Source organism: Typha latifolia, chromosome 3 (assembly GCF_019914945.1).
Source record: "Typha latifolia isolate L0001 chromosome 3, TyphaL0001v2, whole genome shotgun sequence".
Lineage (NCBI taxonomy): Eukaryota > Viridiplantae > Streptophyta > Magnoliopsida > Poales > Typhaceae > Typha > Typha latifolia.
Window position 1 is genome coordinate 1,671,890 of NC_133088.1, and position 14,804 is coordinate 1,686,693.

Here is a 14,804-nt window from a genome sequence, read left to right on the forward strand (position 1 = left end):
GTTATAATTTATAAAGAGGAGAAAATGAAGCAAGTTTATCTTGATATTAGCCGTCGTGGGAATCGCCCCATGTCTCCCTGCAACGCAAGAATTCGTATCTTCCTGGCCCTCTTCTTGTTCCTTTTCGCCTCTTTGATCTTCCCTGCAAGCTCGCTCTCCTTCAAGTTTAACTTTTCTGACTCCGGCACCAACCGTCTGCCGGCCATGATTGATCTCCAGGGAGATGCATACTTCGACAAATTCATCTGGCTCACCAAGGAAGTCAACTGGGGAACCGGCCGAGCAGCCTACAAGAATCCGATTCCCCTGTGGGACGAAGCCACTGACAAGGTTGCTGATTTCACCACCCATTTCTCATTCATCATCAACGCCACCGGTAAGGATCACAGCGACGGCATGGCTTTCTTCCTCTCGCCTTACCCTTCGAGTATCCCCCAACGTTCCTCGGGCGGCAAGCTCGCCCTTTTCGGTGGCACCAAGAGCACCGACAACCAGACTGTAGCTGTGGAGTTTGACACCTACAGACAAGCAGACTGTAGCTGTGGAGTTTGACACCTACAAGGAAGAGTGGGATCCGGACTCGAATCATGTAGGTATCGACGTCCATAATTTTGAGTCTGTTGCAATTGTCACATGGCCGACTAGTATCAGTAACGGGTCGACGGCAAATGCTTGGATCAGTTACAACGCTACCACGAATAATTTGCGCCTCTTCTTGACCTACGAGGACAACCCAGTATTCAGTGGCAAATCCAGTCTCTCTCATACTATAGATCTTAGCAAAGTACTGCCGGAGAATATATCGATCGGATTCTCGGCTAGCACGGGTTTCTATTTTGAGCAACACCAGATCCTCTATTGGGATTTTACCTCAAGTTTGCAACCCAAAACCAGCACAAAGAAGAGCAGAAAGAGCACATCAGGAATAGTTATAGGCTTGGCTACCGGCTGCGTGGTTATGGTGTGCTTGATGGCAGGCTTCATTTGCTTGTGCTGCATCTGGTGGAGGAAGAAGGCTGGCAGGGGAGAACAAGAGAAAGAAGAGCAAGACGATGAGAACTACGATGAATCCATCGACGATGAGTTTGAGAGAGGGAAGGGACCGAGGAGGTTCGCTTACAACGACCTGTCTGCTGCAACGAACAACTTTGACGAGGAGGGCAAGCTCGGGGAGGGAGGCTTCGGAGCCGTATACAAAGGATTGTTGAAGGATCTTGGCCTTGAGGTAGCAATCAAGAGAGTCTCAAAGGGGTCAAAGCAAGGGAGGAAGGAGTACATCGCTGAGGTCAAGATCATAAGCCAGTTACGGCATCGCAACCTCGTGCAGCTCGTCGGTTGGTGCCACGACCGCGGCGAGTTCCTCCTCGTCTACGAGCTGATGCCCAACGGAAGCCTCGACTCCCACCTCTACACCACCACGGGGAGGTACTTGTCGTGGTCGATAAGGTACAACATCGCACTCGGCTTGGCCTCGGCGTTGCTCTACCTCCACGAAGAGTGGAAGAGTTGCGTGGTGCACCGTGACATCAAGCCGAGCAACGTGATGCTCGATTCATCCTTCAACGCTAAGCTCGGAGATTTCGGCCTCGCGAGGCTCGTCGACCACGGCCAAGGATCCCAAACTACAGTTCTGGCTGGGACTATGGGCTACATGGCACCAGAATGTATCATCACAGGGAAGGCCACCAAGGAGTCCGATGTGTATAGTTTCGGGATAGTGGCGCTCGAGCTCGCCTGTGGAAGAAGGCCCGTGGTGATGAAGGAGGATCCGAGAAAGGTGAGGTTGGTGGAATGGGTTTGCGATCTCTTTGGTAGGAAGACGATTCTTGAAGCAGCCGATGAAAGGGTAACGAATCGAGAGTCGGAAGTGAAGGAAGAAATAGAGCGGTTGATGGTTGTGGGGTTGTGGTGCGTGCACCCAAATTACATTGCGCGGCCTTCGATTAGGAAGGCCATTAGTGCACTCAAGTCAGAGGTACCATTGCCGAGTCTGCCGCCTAGGATGCCGGTGCCCACGTACTATGCACCGCCGGCGGATGTGAACAACTTTTTGAACACGACATCTACGGTTGGTATTTCGAGCTCGACTTCGAATTACCCTTCTACTTCCTCCAGCTCGATCGAGGCTTACAGTTACCCTTCTAGTTACCCTTCTACGGCTTCTGGTTCAGCTGACTCTGTTCGGCTGCTTAAAGCATAAAACAAGTGAAATTTAATATCCGAGTTTATGCTTCCTGTTCTAAAATGTAATATTTCCATGAATTTGAGATAGCTTTTACATCTTTCATTTTTTTTAAAGGGGGTCACTCAACTGCTGCGACGTGAAAGAGTACCAGCTGGTCGATTAACTTTCAAATGCAAGAAAAAGCCAGGAAGAAGAGTCTCAACAACAGTTAATAAATAGCATATATGCATTTATTTAATCGATCTGAACAAGACTTCAAGTCTACGGATAAGTTAAACTAATTAAACTATCCATATACGAAATTAAAAAAAAGCCAAGTTGGTAATGTATCGTCCAGCAAGCCCAGTTATGCGGTACGTAAGAGAAACTGTCCACGATGAACTGCATGCATACATTGAAAGGTACCAGTCAATGATTCAATGTTCACACACTGATTGATGAGTGCTCTCGTGGTGCAGACGTAAGGCAGTTAGTTACAATGCATTCTCTTACTCGGTAATTAAATTATTACAAAATAAAAAGGCAGCTCAGAAGAAAATGTTTCACCAAAATTGACAAACAAGTTAGATGATTCTAGTTCAATGTAATTTCTACCAGCTACTGCATGCATGGTACAAGTTAATTTTGGATGTACTTGGCATTGGAGAAACATAGTCAACCTTTACCAACAAGATGATATTCTAATGGTAAAGCGTTTATGCTATGAAGTTAACGCCTTTAATTCCCAACCCTGGGATCTGCTCCTCTAATCTCTTTTGTTTATAATTTATAAAGAGGAGGAAATGAAGCAAGTCTATCTTGATATAAGCCGTCGTGGAAATCGCCCCATTCATTTCCTGAGGCCATGTGTTCCTGGCCCTGCAACGCAAAAATTAGTATCTTCCTGGCCCTCTTCTTGTTCCTTTTAGCCTCTTTGATCTTCCCTGCAAGTTCGCTATCCTTCAAGTTCAACTTTTCTGACCCCGGCACCAAGAGTCTGCCGGCCATGATCGATCTCCAGGGAGACGCGTCCTTCAATAAATTCATCTGGCTCACCAAGGATGGAGCCGACGAGGACATCATCTGGAGCACCGGCCGAGCAGCCTACAAGGATCCGGTTATCCTCTGGGACAAAGACACTGGCAAAGTAGCTGACTTCACCACACATTTCCAATTCATCATCAACGCCACAAATCAAACGTACCACGGCGACGGCCTTGCTTTCTTCCTTTCGTCTTACCCTTCGAGTATCCCCCAATATTCATATGGCGGCAACCTCGGCCTTTTCAATGGCTCCAAGAGCATCACAAATCAGACGGTAGCAGTGGAGTTTGACCCCTTCTATAACGAGTGGGATCCGAGCCTGGATCATTTCGGTATCGACGTCAGCTCTATCATATCTGTTGCAAGTGTCACATGGCCTACAAGCATCAGTAATGGGTCGATGGCGAACGCTTGGATCAGTTACAACGCTACCACGAATAATTTGAGCCTCTTCGTGACCTATGAGGATAACCCAGTATTCAGTGGCAAATCTAGTCTCTCTCATACTATTGATCTTAGCAAAGTACTGCCGGAGAATGTATCGATCGGATTCTCGGCTGCCACGGGTGCATATGTCGAGCTACATCAGATCCTATATTGGGATTTTACCTCAAGTATGCAAGCCAATGAGAGCACAGAGAAGACCACAAAGAGCATAGCAGCGATAATCATAGGCTTGGCTACCGGCGCGGTGGTCATGGTGTGCTTGATGGGTTTTATTTGCATGTGGTGTATCCGGTGGCGGAAGAAGGATAGAAGAGGAGAACAACAGCAAGAAAATCAAGATGATGAGAACTACGATGAATCCATGGACGATGAGTTTGCCAAAGGGAGGGGACCGAGGAGGTTCACCTACAGTGAACTGGCCGACGCGACAAACAACTTTGCCGCGCAGGGCAAGCTCGGCGAGGGAGGTTTCGGAGCCGTATACAAAGGATTGTTGAAGGATCTCGGCCTTGAGGTAGCAATCAAGAGAATCTCAAAGGGGTCGAAGCAAGGGAGGAAGGAGTACATCGCCGAGGTCAAGATCATAAGCCAGCTACGGCATCGCAACCTCGTAGAGCTCGTCGGTTGGTGCCACGACCGCGGTGACTTCCTCCTCATCTACGAGCTGATGCCCAACGGAAGCCTCGACTACCACCTCTACACCACCACGGGAAGGTCCTTGATGTGGTCGTTAAGGTACAACATCGCGCTCGGCTTGGCCTCGGCCTTGCTCTACCTCCACGAAGAGTGGGAGAGCTACGTGGTGCACAGAGACATCAAACCGAGCAACGTAATGCTCGATTCTGGCTTCAACGCTAAGCTCGGAGACTTCGGGCTCGCGAGGCTCGTCGACCACGGCCACGGATCCCAAACAACGGTTCTCGCAGGGACCATGGGCTACGTGGCGCCGGAATGCGTCATCAACGGCAAGGGCAGCAGGGAGTCGGACGTGTATAGCTTCGGGATAGTAGCGCTCGAGCTCGCCTGTGGAAGAAGGCCCCTGGAGATCAACGAAGACCCAATAAAGGTGAGGTTGGTAGAATACGTCTGGGATCTATATGGAAGGAAGGCGATTCTTGAAGCAGCCGACGGGAGGGTAAGGAATGAGGAGTTGGAAGTGGAAGAAGAGATTGAGAGATTGATGGTTGTGGGATTGTGGTGCGCGCACCCAGATTGTACCGCACGGCCTTCTATTAGTCAGGCTATTAGCGCCCTCAAATTAGAGGCGCCACTGCCGACGTTACCTCCCACAATGCCGGTGCCCATGTACTTTGAGCCGCCGATGGATGTTCAAGAAATATTGTCAACGTCTACGGCAGGATTTTCGAGCTCAGCTTCTCGTAATTATGCTACTACTTCCACCATCCCCACCACGGTTTCCGGCGACGTCATGTATTCCTCCAAGTCGGTTACGGCTTCTGGTTCATCTCCCTCTGCTTGGCTTCTTAAAGCGTAAAAGAAGTGAAATTTATGATTCCGACTAATGTATCCTGTTCAATAAAATAAATGTACTGTGTTCAATAATGTTTGTGTGATTATTCTGTACTAATTATGGAATTGCTTGCTAAGATGGTATTGTGGACTGATACCAATTTGTTGTGTTAACTATCTGAAAGGATAGAGGGCTGAGAAAATGATTTTTAAATATTCATAAACAAATTCAATAGGATAATAAAATATTAGAGTAAACTTAATATTTACAAAGCTAATATTAATTCTAAATGAGAAATTTATAATCAAGATTTAGAGTAGATATCTTCAAATACCTAATCGAATCACAAATAAAGACTCTAAAATAAATGCAAACCACAAATAAGAAAGAATGAGAGATAATATTTACGTGATTTGTCGATGTGCTTACATCGAGGAACAGTGTAAAACTTCAATCCACTAATCTAATGTAAATAGAGATGCAAATACAAAGAATTTTCTCTCTCCAATCCCTCACAAATATAATAGAAGAGTGCTATCTCATAGAGCCCTCTCCTCATGGGAAATTTTTTCACATTTTCTCTTTTGCAACTTGCCCCAACACCAAATTCTAAAACCTAACTTATCTATTTATATGACTAACTTGAGGTTTAAAAATAATCCGCGGGCTATTCGAATGGATGGACAATATTCAAACTCTTGTGCGCTGCTGGTAACACATTACGTAGGCCGTTTGAATGGATGGACGACGTTCGAACCCTATTTACCGCTTCAAACACGTTCTGCAAACTGTTTGAACGGGTGAACGATGTTTGAACACCGGTGCACCAATGGTTACACATTCGAACACTAACTCTTCCAAACTCTCGATTATTCAAACATCTCTATCTTGTTTGAATGTTGAACGTCGACACATAAATTTAAAACACTAGCAATTTGTGATGAACGTCGTTCGAATGTAGTTGACCCATTTAAAGTTTTTCTCAATTTCGAACTAATTTTCAACGGATAAATTTTATTGTATCCCTTCAAAGTAGTAAATCAAGATTAAATTTCAAATAATTATGATAGACCGTTTCAACTAGTTAAGTTAATATTCCTCAATGAAATAATTTAATTTAAAATTTAATTCTAATGTTAACTACTCAAAAGTTTCAATCAATATTAATAGATATATCCATAAGTTTATTTTAATTTGTAGATCGTACAAGAGAGAAAAAAAAAAGATTAGTTTATTCTTAAAAAGGTAAAATGGTGACCGATACTCCTTATCATATTAATTGATAGTTTTAATTAGTTTAATATAATTTTAGTCGTTAGATTTGAACTGTGGGTCAGTGAGGGTTAGTGAGGGTCAGCGAGGGAATCATCTCAACTGCCGCCCTTGAGAAGCTACTTGTTCCATTAATTTTCAAAAGCAAGTGGCAACGAGAGAGAGAGAGAGGAGAGAGAGAGAGAGAGAGAGAGAGAGAGAGAGAGAGCTCAAACTAGTTGGACCAAACAAATAATAATATTAAGTCGCAACAAAACTAATATCAGATCGGTGTTTATTTAGTCGACCTCAACAAAAATTCAAACTAATCGTCAAAGCCATCACTTTTTTTTTGTTGAGATTGTTCTCATTCTGTTATAAAGTATAGTCCTCCTGTTAGTTGGTCTTCTTTAGTTGTGATCTAATAAAATAACTATTAATATTTGTGATCGGTTAGTCTTACTTTGAGAAAGAACTTTGTAATCCTAATATTATTAATTGTAGTGGAGATCTGAGGTAAACTTAGGTCAGATTATTTTTCTCTCACATTGAAGGGGTTTTCATATAAATTATTTGCCTTTGATTGTGGCTTGGTTAATTGTGGTTAACTTATTATATTTGCACAAAGATAAAAAAAAAATTGTTGGTACATTGATTTGTGGCTCTTTTCTAACAGTTTTTCTAATAGCTTAAACTATTGATGTAGTTAGTGATCTAACATAGTATCATACCAGAGGTTATGGTTTTAAATATTATTATACTCATTTTTGTCTGAAAATATAAAACTCTATCTATTTAAATTAAATTTTACTTTTTAGACTAATTAAAATTCCTCAGCCCATAAATAAGATGGAGTACTAAAATATAAAATATAAAGCTCATAGTTCTCTGTGACTTATTAGAATGTGCTTGCTTGGTTACTTTTCTAGTGGCAATGTGCATACACTAACTGATGGAGTGTTCTCGTGCAGCAGACATATAGGCAGTTTGTTTAAAAATGTTTAACAAGTTACAGTTACATTCTCTTACTCGGTAATCAAACTGTTAAAAAATAAAAAAAAGGCAGCTTACTAACAATCTTCCACACTAGCTCAAGGTAATTCCCACCAGCTATTGCAGGGTACAAAGCATCACAAATTGGCAAACAAAATAGACTCTCCTACCAAGTAGAGAAGCTTGGCATCCTTTGTTGCAAAACCTATATGCAGATAACAATAGTTAAAGAGAATTTGGGGCAAGCTTTGGAGGTGGGTCTGACCGCTCTCTCCTTTTTCTCGTTTACGTCTGAGAGAACAACTTTTTAAGCTAAAAAGATAATATACCTGACTATTAATTTCACATCAATTGTTAGATGTTATCTGAACTTTTTGACACGAAGGTTGTTTCGGAAAAAAGAAAAGATTGAAATTATTGTTAACTCTTCACTAACTAGGTATACATGGATTCTACAAGATCGAAGTTCAGGGAAGTAGCTTCTTTTAGAGAAAGAGGATTGCACCGCGCGGCCTTCGATTAAGCAGAGGCCATTAGAGGGCTCAAGTCCGAGGTGCCATTGCCGAGTTTGCCTCCCGACTCGGCTTGCACTCTTAAAGAAGACAAGTGAAATTTGCTACTCCGGTGTAAGTATCCTAGTGCTGTTATTGTTTACATTAAGATTGATTGTGCTGTATTAAGTTCACTTAATTTATTTGTGTGTGTGTGTGAGTGAATGAAGCGTTGTCGCAAGCGTGAGAATCATATAGGCCGAGCAAATAATAAAACAGGAAGCATGTAAGTAAAACAAGAAGCTCCTCTCAAAATTTGCAACTGCAGGCAATTGAAGCAAAACTTAATAGATAGCAGAGCAGTCGCAACAAAATTTCAGATGTTTTATCAATGCGTTCAACTATCCAAATACAGACCAAACTAAGACGCTATAATATGAAGAAAAAAAAAAGGGAGAAAAAGTCAAGCTGCTAATGTTTCTGTCCACTTTACCAATCAACTACAATCCGAACTTGCATGGTGCGAACAAAAGAGGATGACAAATTATGAAAACTCTCAGGCATTCTAAGCTTCAATCTTCTCGGGATCCTCATGAAGAATTGCCTTTGTTGGCTTGGCGAGGAAGTCAGTGTACTCCTGGAAGGGTGATTTGCTGAAGCGACTCTCCCTCCAGAAGTCAGGTGTCAGGAACCCATAGGTCTTCATGAGACAATCAAAAGTAGCCTGCACCAAAACTAAGCATTTTAGAGAAAAAGCAGTTTGCACATAGTACAGAAGGAGCAATAACTTGCAGCTATCAAATCCTAGCAGCATGCAAATCATTCAGCAGGTTGTTATGGTCAATGGACAGCAAGCAGCTTTTGCTACTTCTGAAGCAACATGTAACAAAAACAGAATATAACCATGACAAATAAGTATACACAAATACACTACAATAAATGGATAAGAAATACAAGTGGTGAATGTCAAAAGTAAACAATTATTTAGAGAGAACATGCTTCTTTGGTTGCAAGTTTCCCATGTATCAATTTTATTATAAAGCAATATTCATTAATATCAACTCCCACTACTAAAACAAATTCTCTCTTCCCTTCAGCTGAAACATCATCTGCATATGCATAGTGCCAGATTTTTCTGCTTTAAAAAGCAATTAAAAATGTAGACACTGTGAATGATGGAGTGTTCTCATGCAGCAACCATAAGGCAGTTATTTTAAAAAGTTTAACAAGCTACAATACAATCTCAAATTGTTAATTAAACCTCTTAAAATAAAAGGTATCTTAGAATATATCTTCCAACAAAAGTGTCAAACATGTTAGATGGTTCTAGTTCAAGATTCCTACCAGCTATGAAGGGTACAAAATTTCATAGTTGTATAACAAAATAAGCACTCCTAGCAACAGAGTAAAACCCAAGTAGCAGAAGAACACCTGATCAGTACCCAATATTTTTGGAGAAAATCAATCGTTTCATTAATTTGTCTCTAGCAGATATTGTCAAAATCGAAAGAAGTGGAAAGCAAGGACGGAAAGGAAGAAGGCGAAAGAATAACTGGAAATTTCCTGTCACACTCAAAATGAAACAAATATAAGATACTCACAGCTTAAGAAGATCCTTAAACCCTAGTCCTCAAGGATTTCAGAGTAACAAAGTAATAATGTAAATAAAGCAAGCAGTATTAAGCTACCCAAGATTGGGTTTTTGTCCTGATGAACACAACCAGAATCTGGTTTATACTCCTCAAAATTGTGAGTAATTCTAAATAATTATAACTTGTACTTCATCTAATTTATTCCCTAAGTATTTTAATTTATTGTAATAGTTTTCTAACAAATGTAATTAAATTTCCCAGTCAATTTTGTTTGAAGTTTTTCGGACTATGGTATATTTTGAGTGAATATCTTACATTTATCCCACCTTCATTGGAGGTAAAAGGGCAGCTCATACTCACACAGAAAACATCAAAACATAACAGATGCAATTGATGTAGCAATAACAGTCCTTCAAGTGTTGAGTTAAAAAGAAAGAATAGGTGCCCATATCAATAAAGTGTTCAAACTGTCATTCAAACTATGTGATTGCCAAAACTAAAATAAACAGAATTTTTAAACTACAAGAACAAACAGATTTAATATGAAAATATGTCATAGCCAACATACAGTTCTCTTCAATGTCACTTTAAATGATAAAGTATTGTGTGCATTAGAAATTCAAGAAAGTATAAAACCATTGACTAAGAATGTAAGTGCCATGCCATGATAAAGGGAAAGAATAGTAAACAAATTACCTTTATGGTATTCCAAAGTTTTGATAGTAAACAAATTAACTTTATGATATTCCAAAATTTTGCAAATACTATACACTGAAAGGCATCATTATGGGGCTATGACAATATCTCTTACAATGACGGTTACAATCACTATGAAAGTGTGAATTCATCTTTTTCTCCCCCATATTTTTTTACTCAATGAGCGCACTTCAAATGAACATAACATAACAAATAATACTAGCAAAATATATACTATTGGTCCAATAGAGCTTAATAATATGACAACAATTTATGTAGCATAATTATTAACAAGCATGTTGATCATCACTGAGGAGATGGAATGCTAGGAGATTACTTTCATAAGTTCCAACAAGCAAATCCTGTTACATCACAAGGTTGACAAATATATTCACAAACTCACACCTTGTGTCTATTTTCGGTAACAATGTGGGCTAGCAAATAATCATTCAATTACTACACTAGGTGGCTTACTTTTAAAACTCAATTCCTGTGTTTATTTGTCTCATCTAGTAATAAGAAGCATCTATCAATTGAGAAAACATTAATAAAGTGGATCGAAACACTGAAGATCAATAGAAATCGGAAATATAACTTGGTAACTGACTCGCATGCTTAAAAATAAAATGTAACTTTAGTCTATCAGATATCATATTCAGCATCTAGTCGCTAATCATCTCGTTGCTAATGCAGAATCTACTCGACTTCAATAAAACAAACAAACAAAACGACCTTTTCAAATGTAAAGGTCTATCTTTATCTGCATAAAGTATTGGAGCATCAAACAAGTTACTAGCAGTCGGTAGCTAATCGGTGTCAAAAGGCATCTAGAGAAAGGATCGAGAAGTTGACCTTGACGAAGTTTCCGAGAGTCTTGGTTGATCCGCGGGAGGAGGTGAACACATCCTCAATCCCAGCGAACTGGAGCACCTTCTTCGGCACACGAGCCGCCACAATCCCAGCCCCACGCGGCGCCGGAACCATGCGAACCGTCACGGACCCACACTTACCAGTAACCTTGCAAGGCACAGTGTGCGGCTTCCCAATCTTGTTACCCCAGTACCCTCTCCTCACCGGAACCACGGAGAGCTTGGCCAGTATGATCGCGCCACGTATGGCAGTGGCGACCTCCTTGGAGCACTTGACTCCGAGGCCAACGTGGCCGTCGCCGTCGCCGACGACGACGAAAGCCTTGAACCGGGTCCTCTGACCGGCACGTGTCTGCTTCTGAACCGGCATAATCTTCATGACCTCGTCCTTAAGATTCTTAACTAGGGTTTCCACGATCTGGTGCTCCTTCACGGGGAGGGAATGGAGGTAGATCTGCTCCATGCTACGGATCTTGCCGTCCTTCACAAGGCGTCCAAGCTTGGTCACGGGGACCCACTTCTCCTCCTCCTGCGGGCGCCCACCTCGCCGTCCGCCACGCCTGTCGCCGCGGCCACGGTCTCCACGGCCCCGGCCGCCGAAGCCACGACCGAATCCGCCTCGATCGCCGCCGCCTCTCTCTGCCATTTGTTGGGGTTTAAGTCGGGGTAAGAATTCCGAGGGAGCTCGAGGAGGCGGGAGGCGAGATTAGTAAGGCGAGAGGATGGAACGAGAAGCTTTTATATTGGATAGAGATAGGAAAACTAGGGTTCTTCCTGGGATCGCGTAACAGTAGCGGTGGGCTTATCTCTTGAGTCGAAAGCAGCACTATGTTTAGGTGGCTAAGGCGGACTAGAAATTGGTTTAGATTAGGTCCAACCAATCAAACGATCACCATCGAGCCACCGAGACCTTACTCTATTAATCAATTAATTATCTTCACTGTTAATTGTGAATGATTTATTATCTATTAATATTGTAGTGTTTCATTATTTATTAAGACTTATGACTCATTGACGTGTACCGACAATTGTATAGCTATTTTTTCGGTTAAGACGATTAAGTTAATATTTCAAACATTTCACCTTTGAATACGAATATATGATGAGCCGTCCGATCTCCATCCGACGGCTCCTCTAAACATACTCCCTGGAAACACATATACAGTAAAAGCGTGGATGCACGATGTTTATACGACTTATTTGCTTTCAAGCCACGCGTCCATGTAACCAGGTCCGTGTGGGTCCATGCCAGTCATAACTCATACGCCTCAAAGCCTCGCCGTCTTCCCGACGCTGCAGCCGAGTTCAACCCGTCCGTTTTTTATAAAAGGAAACGCTTCTTCGTCTCGCCTTCTCAAATCGATGATTTCGTAGCAGTTTGGTCGATTGATGGGAACGCCGGAGTTCCCCAATCTCGGGAAGCATTGCAGCGTCGACGACTGCAAGCAGATCGATTTCTTGCCCTTCACCTGTGATAGATGCAAGCAGGTATCCCTTTCTCGATTCGATTCTGTGTTCCTTTTTAGTCTATTCAGATGCATTAAGATGAATCGAAAAACTTGAGGGAGTCCTTTGGGTTTCCTGATCTGTTGCTATAGACGGACATATTGGTGTATGGTCGGCCCCTTCAAATTGTTTTGGGATTTGGATGTTGGTATGACTTTTTCTTTGTTGGGGAAGGGGAAGGAGTTGTGAAATCTATGATTCGTTTGCAATCAAGGTGCCCAAAATTTCGAGAAGATTAGGCACTGAAATTTTGCGTTCTGGTATCTGGGGCGGCACAATTATTTCAGACGCATATATGATTCCGTATATCCAGGAACAGCCCTTTAATTTGATTTCCGACATAAGGAACCTTTTATTTGATTATTTTGATATAAACGAATTATTTCAGATGAATTATATTTTCTATAGAATTCCCATGCAGAATACATGATTGATTTATAGAAGCAAGAAATAGTTTTGGTGATGAGTTTTTAGTACTTTTTCACTTTGTCCAATTTCTTTTCTGAGTGTCATATATAATGCGTCCATAAATATTTATGTACTTACTCTTAATGATTCACTTAATGGTTTCCTCAACCTACAATCCTAGATCACTCAATCTTAATCCGATCAACTTTCCTGACCGTGAACTTTTATATTGCTCCCAATTCCGGGATGGTAAACTTGTGACAGATGGAATTCACAGTACAGTTCTCTTATCCAATGTTTTATGTATGAGTACCATGTTCTCTTCTCTGTCAACCTATCTGTGAATCTATTGGCGTATAGCATGGTCATTGAATTTGAGGGCAGATGGATAATGAATAAAGCCAGAGGCCTATTCACTTCCAAATTCCAATCCGCCTATTCACTTCCAAACTTTGAGTTCCTTGACCTTAGACAACACTCGCTGGTTTTGGTCTCATTGATTTGCTACAAATATAATGCAGTAAGTAATGTAATGCATAGAATGAGAATACTGTTTAAAGTAATCAGTTCATTTTAGCTTGGTGTCTTTTAGCAGTTCAATCATACACAATTAACGGTTTGCATAGCTTTTATAAAGTTTAAAGTATTTTCTTTGTATAAAAGGAAAAAGCGCTGTTACTGATAGCAATATAGATCAAGTATATTGCATGGGCATATGTTGTAACATTAATTTTTTTATAATTTGCTTCGTAGATTCTCTCCTGTTTCTAGTGATCATGTATATACAAGCTGTGGACCTACTGTTTATATGATTCATGAATTGCTGACAGGTGTTCTGTCTTCAACATAGAAGTTACACTGAGCATTTATGTCCAAATGCAAATCAGAACGATGTGACGGTCCTAGTGTGTCCACTTTGTGCCAAAGGTGTTCGCCTGATTCCAAACGAAGACCCAAATATCACTTGGGATACTCATGTTAATAGTGATTGTGACCCATCAAACTATCAGAAAGCAACCAAGAAAAAGAGGTGTCCTGTTCCTGGGTGCAAAGAAACACTAACATTTTCTAACACAATCCGGTGCAGAGATTGCACCAATGACCACTGCTTAAAGCATAGATTTGGGCCTGACCACAAGTGTCCTGGACCTAAGAAATCAGATCCTAGCTTCCCTTTCGCAGGGCTGTTGAAGAGAGGTCAAAAGGGTGAGTCACCATCAAAAAGCAATTCATCATGGTTGAGTTCGAGTTTTCTAAATGCAGCATCAAGTGTCCGGGCCTCTGCTGAAGCTGGCATGCTGAAATTGAGTAATGCAACTACCCAAGCATTCCAGAAGACAAGAGAAGGAATGGCACAGAGCAGCAATGGTGGTGCCTTTGTGGAGCAATGTCTTCAATGCCAAGCAAGGTTCTCCACTGTGTCAGCTCTGATTGAACATGTTGAGAGATCTCATCAAAACAATGCTCCACCAGGTCGTAATAGGGTAACTATTGATGTTTGCCCCAAATGCAGCAAGGGATTCCGCGACCCGGTGTTGTTGGTGGAGCACGTCGAAAGGGACCATGGAGGAACTTCAAAATCATAACAATTTGTTCAGTGATTGATACTTCTTCTATACTTCTCTGTTGAATTTGTCTGTCCCTTGTCCAGCTTGACAATACCTGTGATCAATTTTTTGTCTTCTTGTTTCTTTGAAATATTCATGAACACTTGAGCAAAGTTATATATTTGGTTTGCTTGATTGTTGAAAAGATGATACTGATTAATTCCACATAAAAACTCATCAATTTCTTCTTCCTTTTTGAATGTGCTAAGATTGTATGCACCGTTCTATAACTCGAAGTTTGTTCTCAAGTGTAAATTTCACTAGT

General features: G+C 41.5%; 3 protein-coding genes and 1 pseudogene across 3 annotated transcripts; 3 read left to right on the top strand and 1 right to left on the bottom strand.

The window, feature by feature from the left end:
* The first annotated feature begins 24 nt into the window (after nt 1-24).
* LOC140783498 (L-type lectin-domain containing receptor kinase IX.1-like) lies at nt 25-2,200 on the top strand (annotated as a pseudogene).
* Nucleotides 2,201-3,029: 829 nt separating this feature from the next.
* Nucleotides 3,030-5,178, top strand: LOC140783499 (L-type lectin-domain containing receptor kinase IX.1-like). The gene has a single exon (XM_073130397.1). The coding sequence runs from the start codon at nt 3,030-3,032 to the stop codon at nt 5,148-5,150; it is 2,121 nt and encodes a 706-aa protein (XP_072986498.1). The 3' UTR covers nt 5,151-5,178.
* Nucleotides 5,179-8,193: 3,015 nt separating this feature from the next.
* Nucleotides 8,194-11,951, bottom strand: LOC140783724 (uncharacterized). Its single transcript, XM_073130728.1, has 2 exons — nt 11,002-11,951; nt 8,194-8,585 (listed from the first exon to the last, which is right to left on the bottom strand). Exons 1-2 carry the CDS (start codon nt 11,662-11,664, stop codon nt 8,427-8,429), a joined length of 822 nt encoding a protein of 273 aa, XP_072986829.1. The 5' UTR covers nt 11,665-11,951; the 3' UTR covers nt 8,194-8,426.
* Nucleotides 11,952-12,311: 360 nt separating this feature from the next.
* Nucleotides 12,312-14,684, top strand: LOC140783723 (zinc finger AN1 and C2H2 domain-containing stress-associated protein 16-like). Its single transcript, XM_073130727.1, has 2 exons — nt 12,312-12,506; nt 13,763-14,684. The coding sequence occupies exons 1-2, from the start codon at nt 12,408-12,410 to the stop codon at nt 14,516-14,518; spliced, it is 855 nt and encodes a 284-aa protein (XP_072986828.1). The 5' UTR covers nt 12,312-12,407; the 3' UTR covers nt 14,519-14,684.
* Nucleotides 14,685-14,804: the final 120 nt, after the last annotated feature.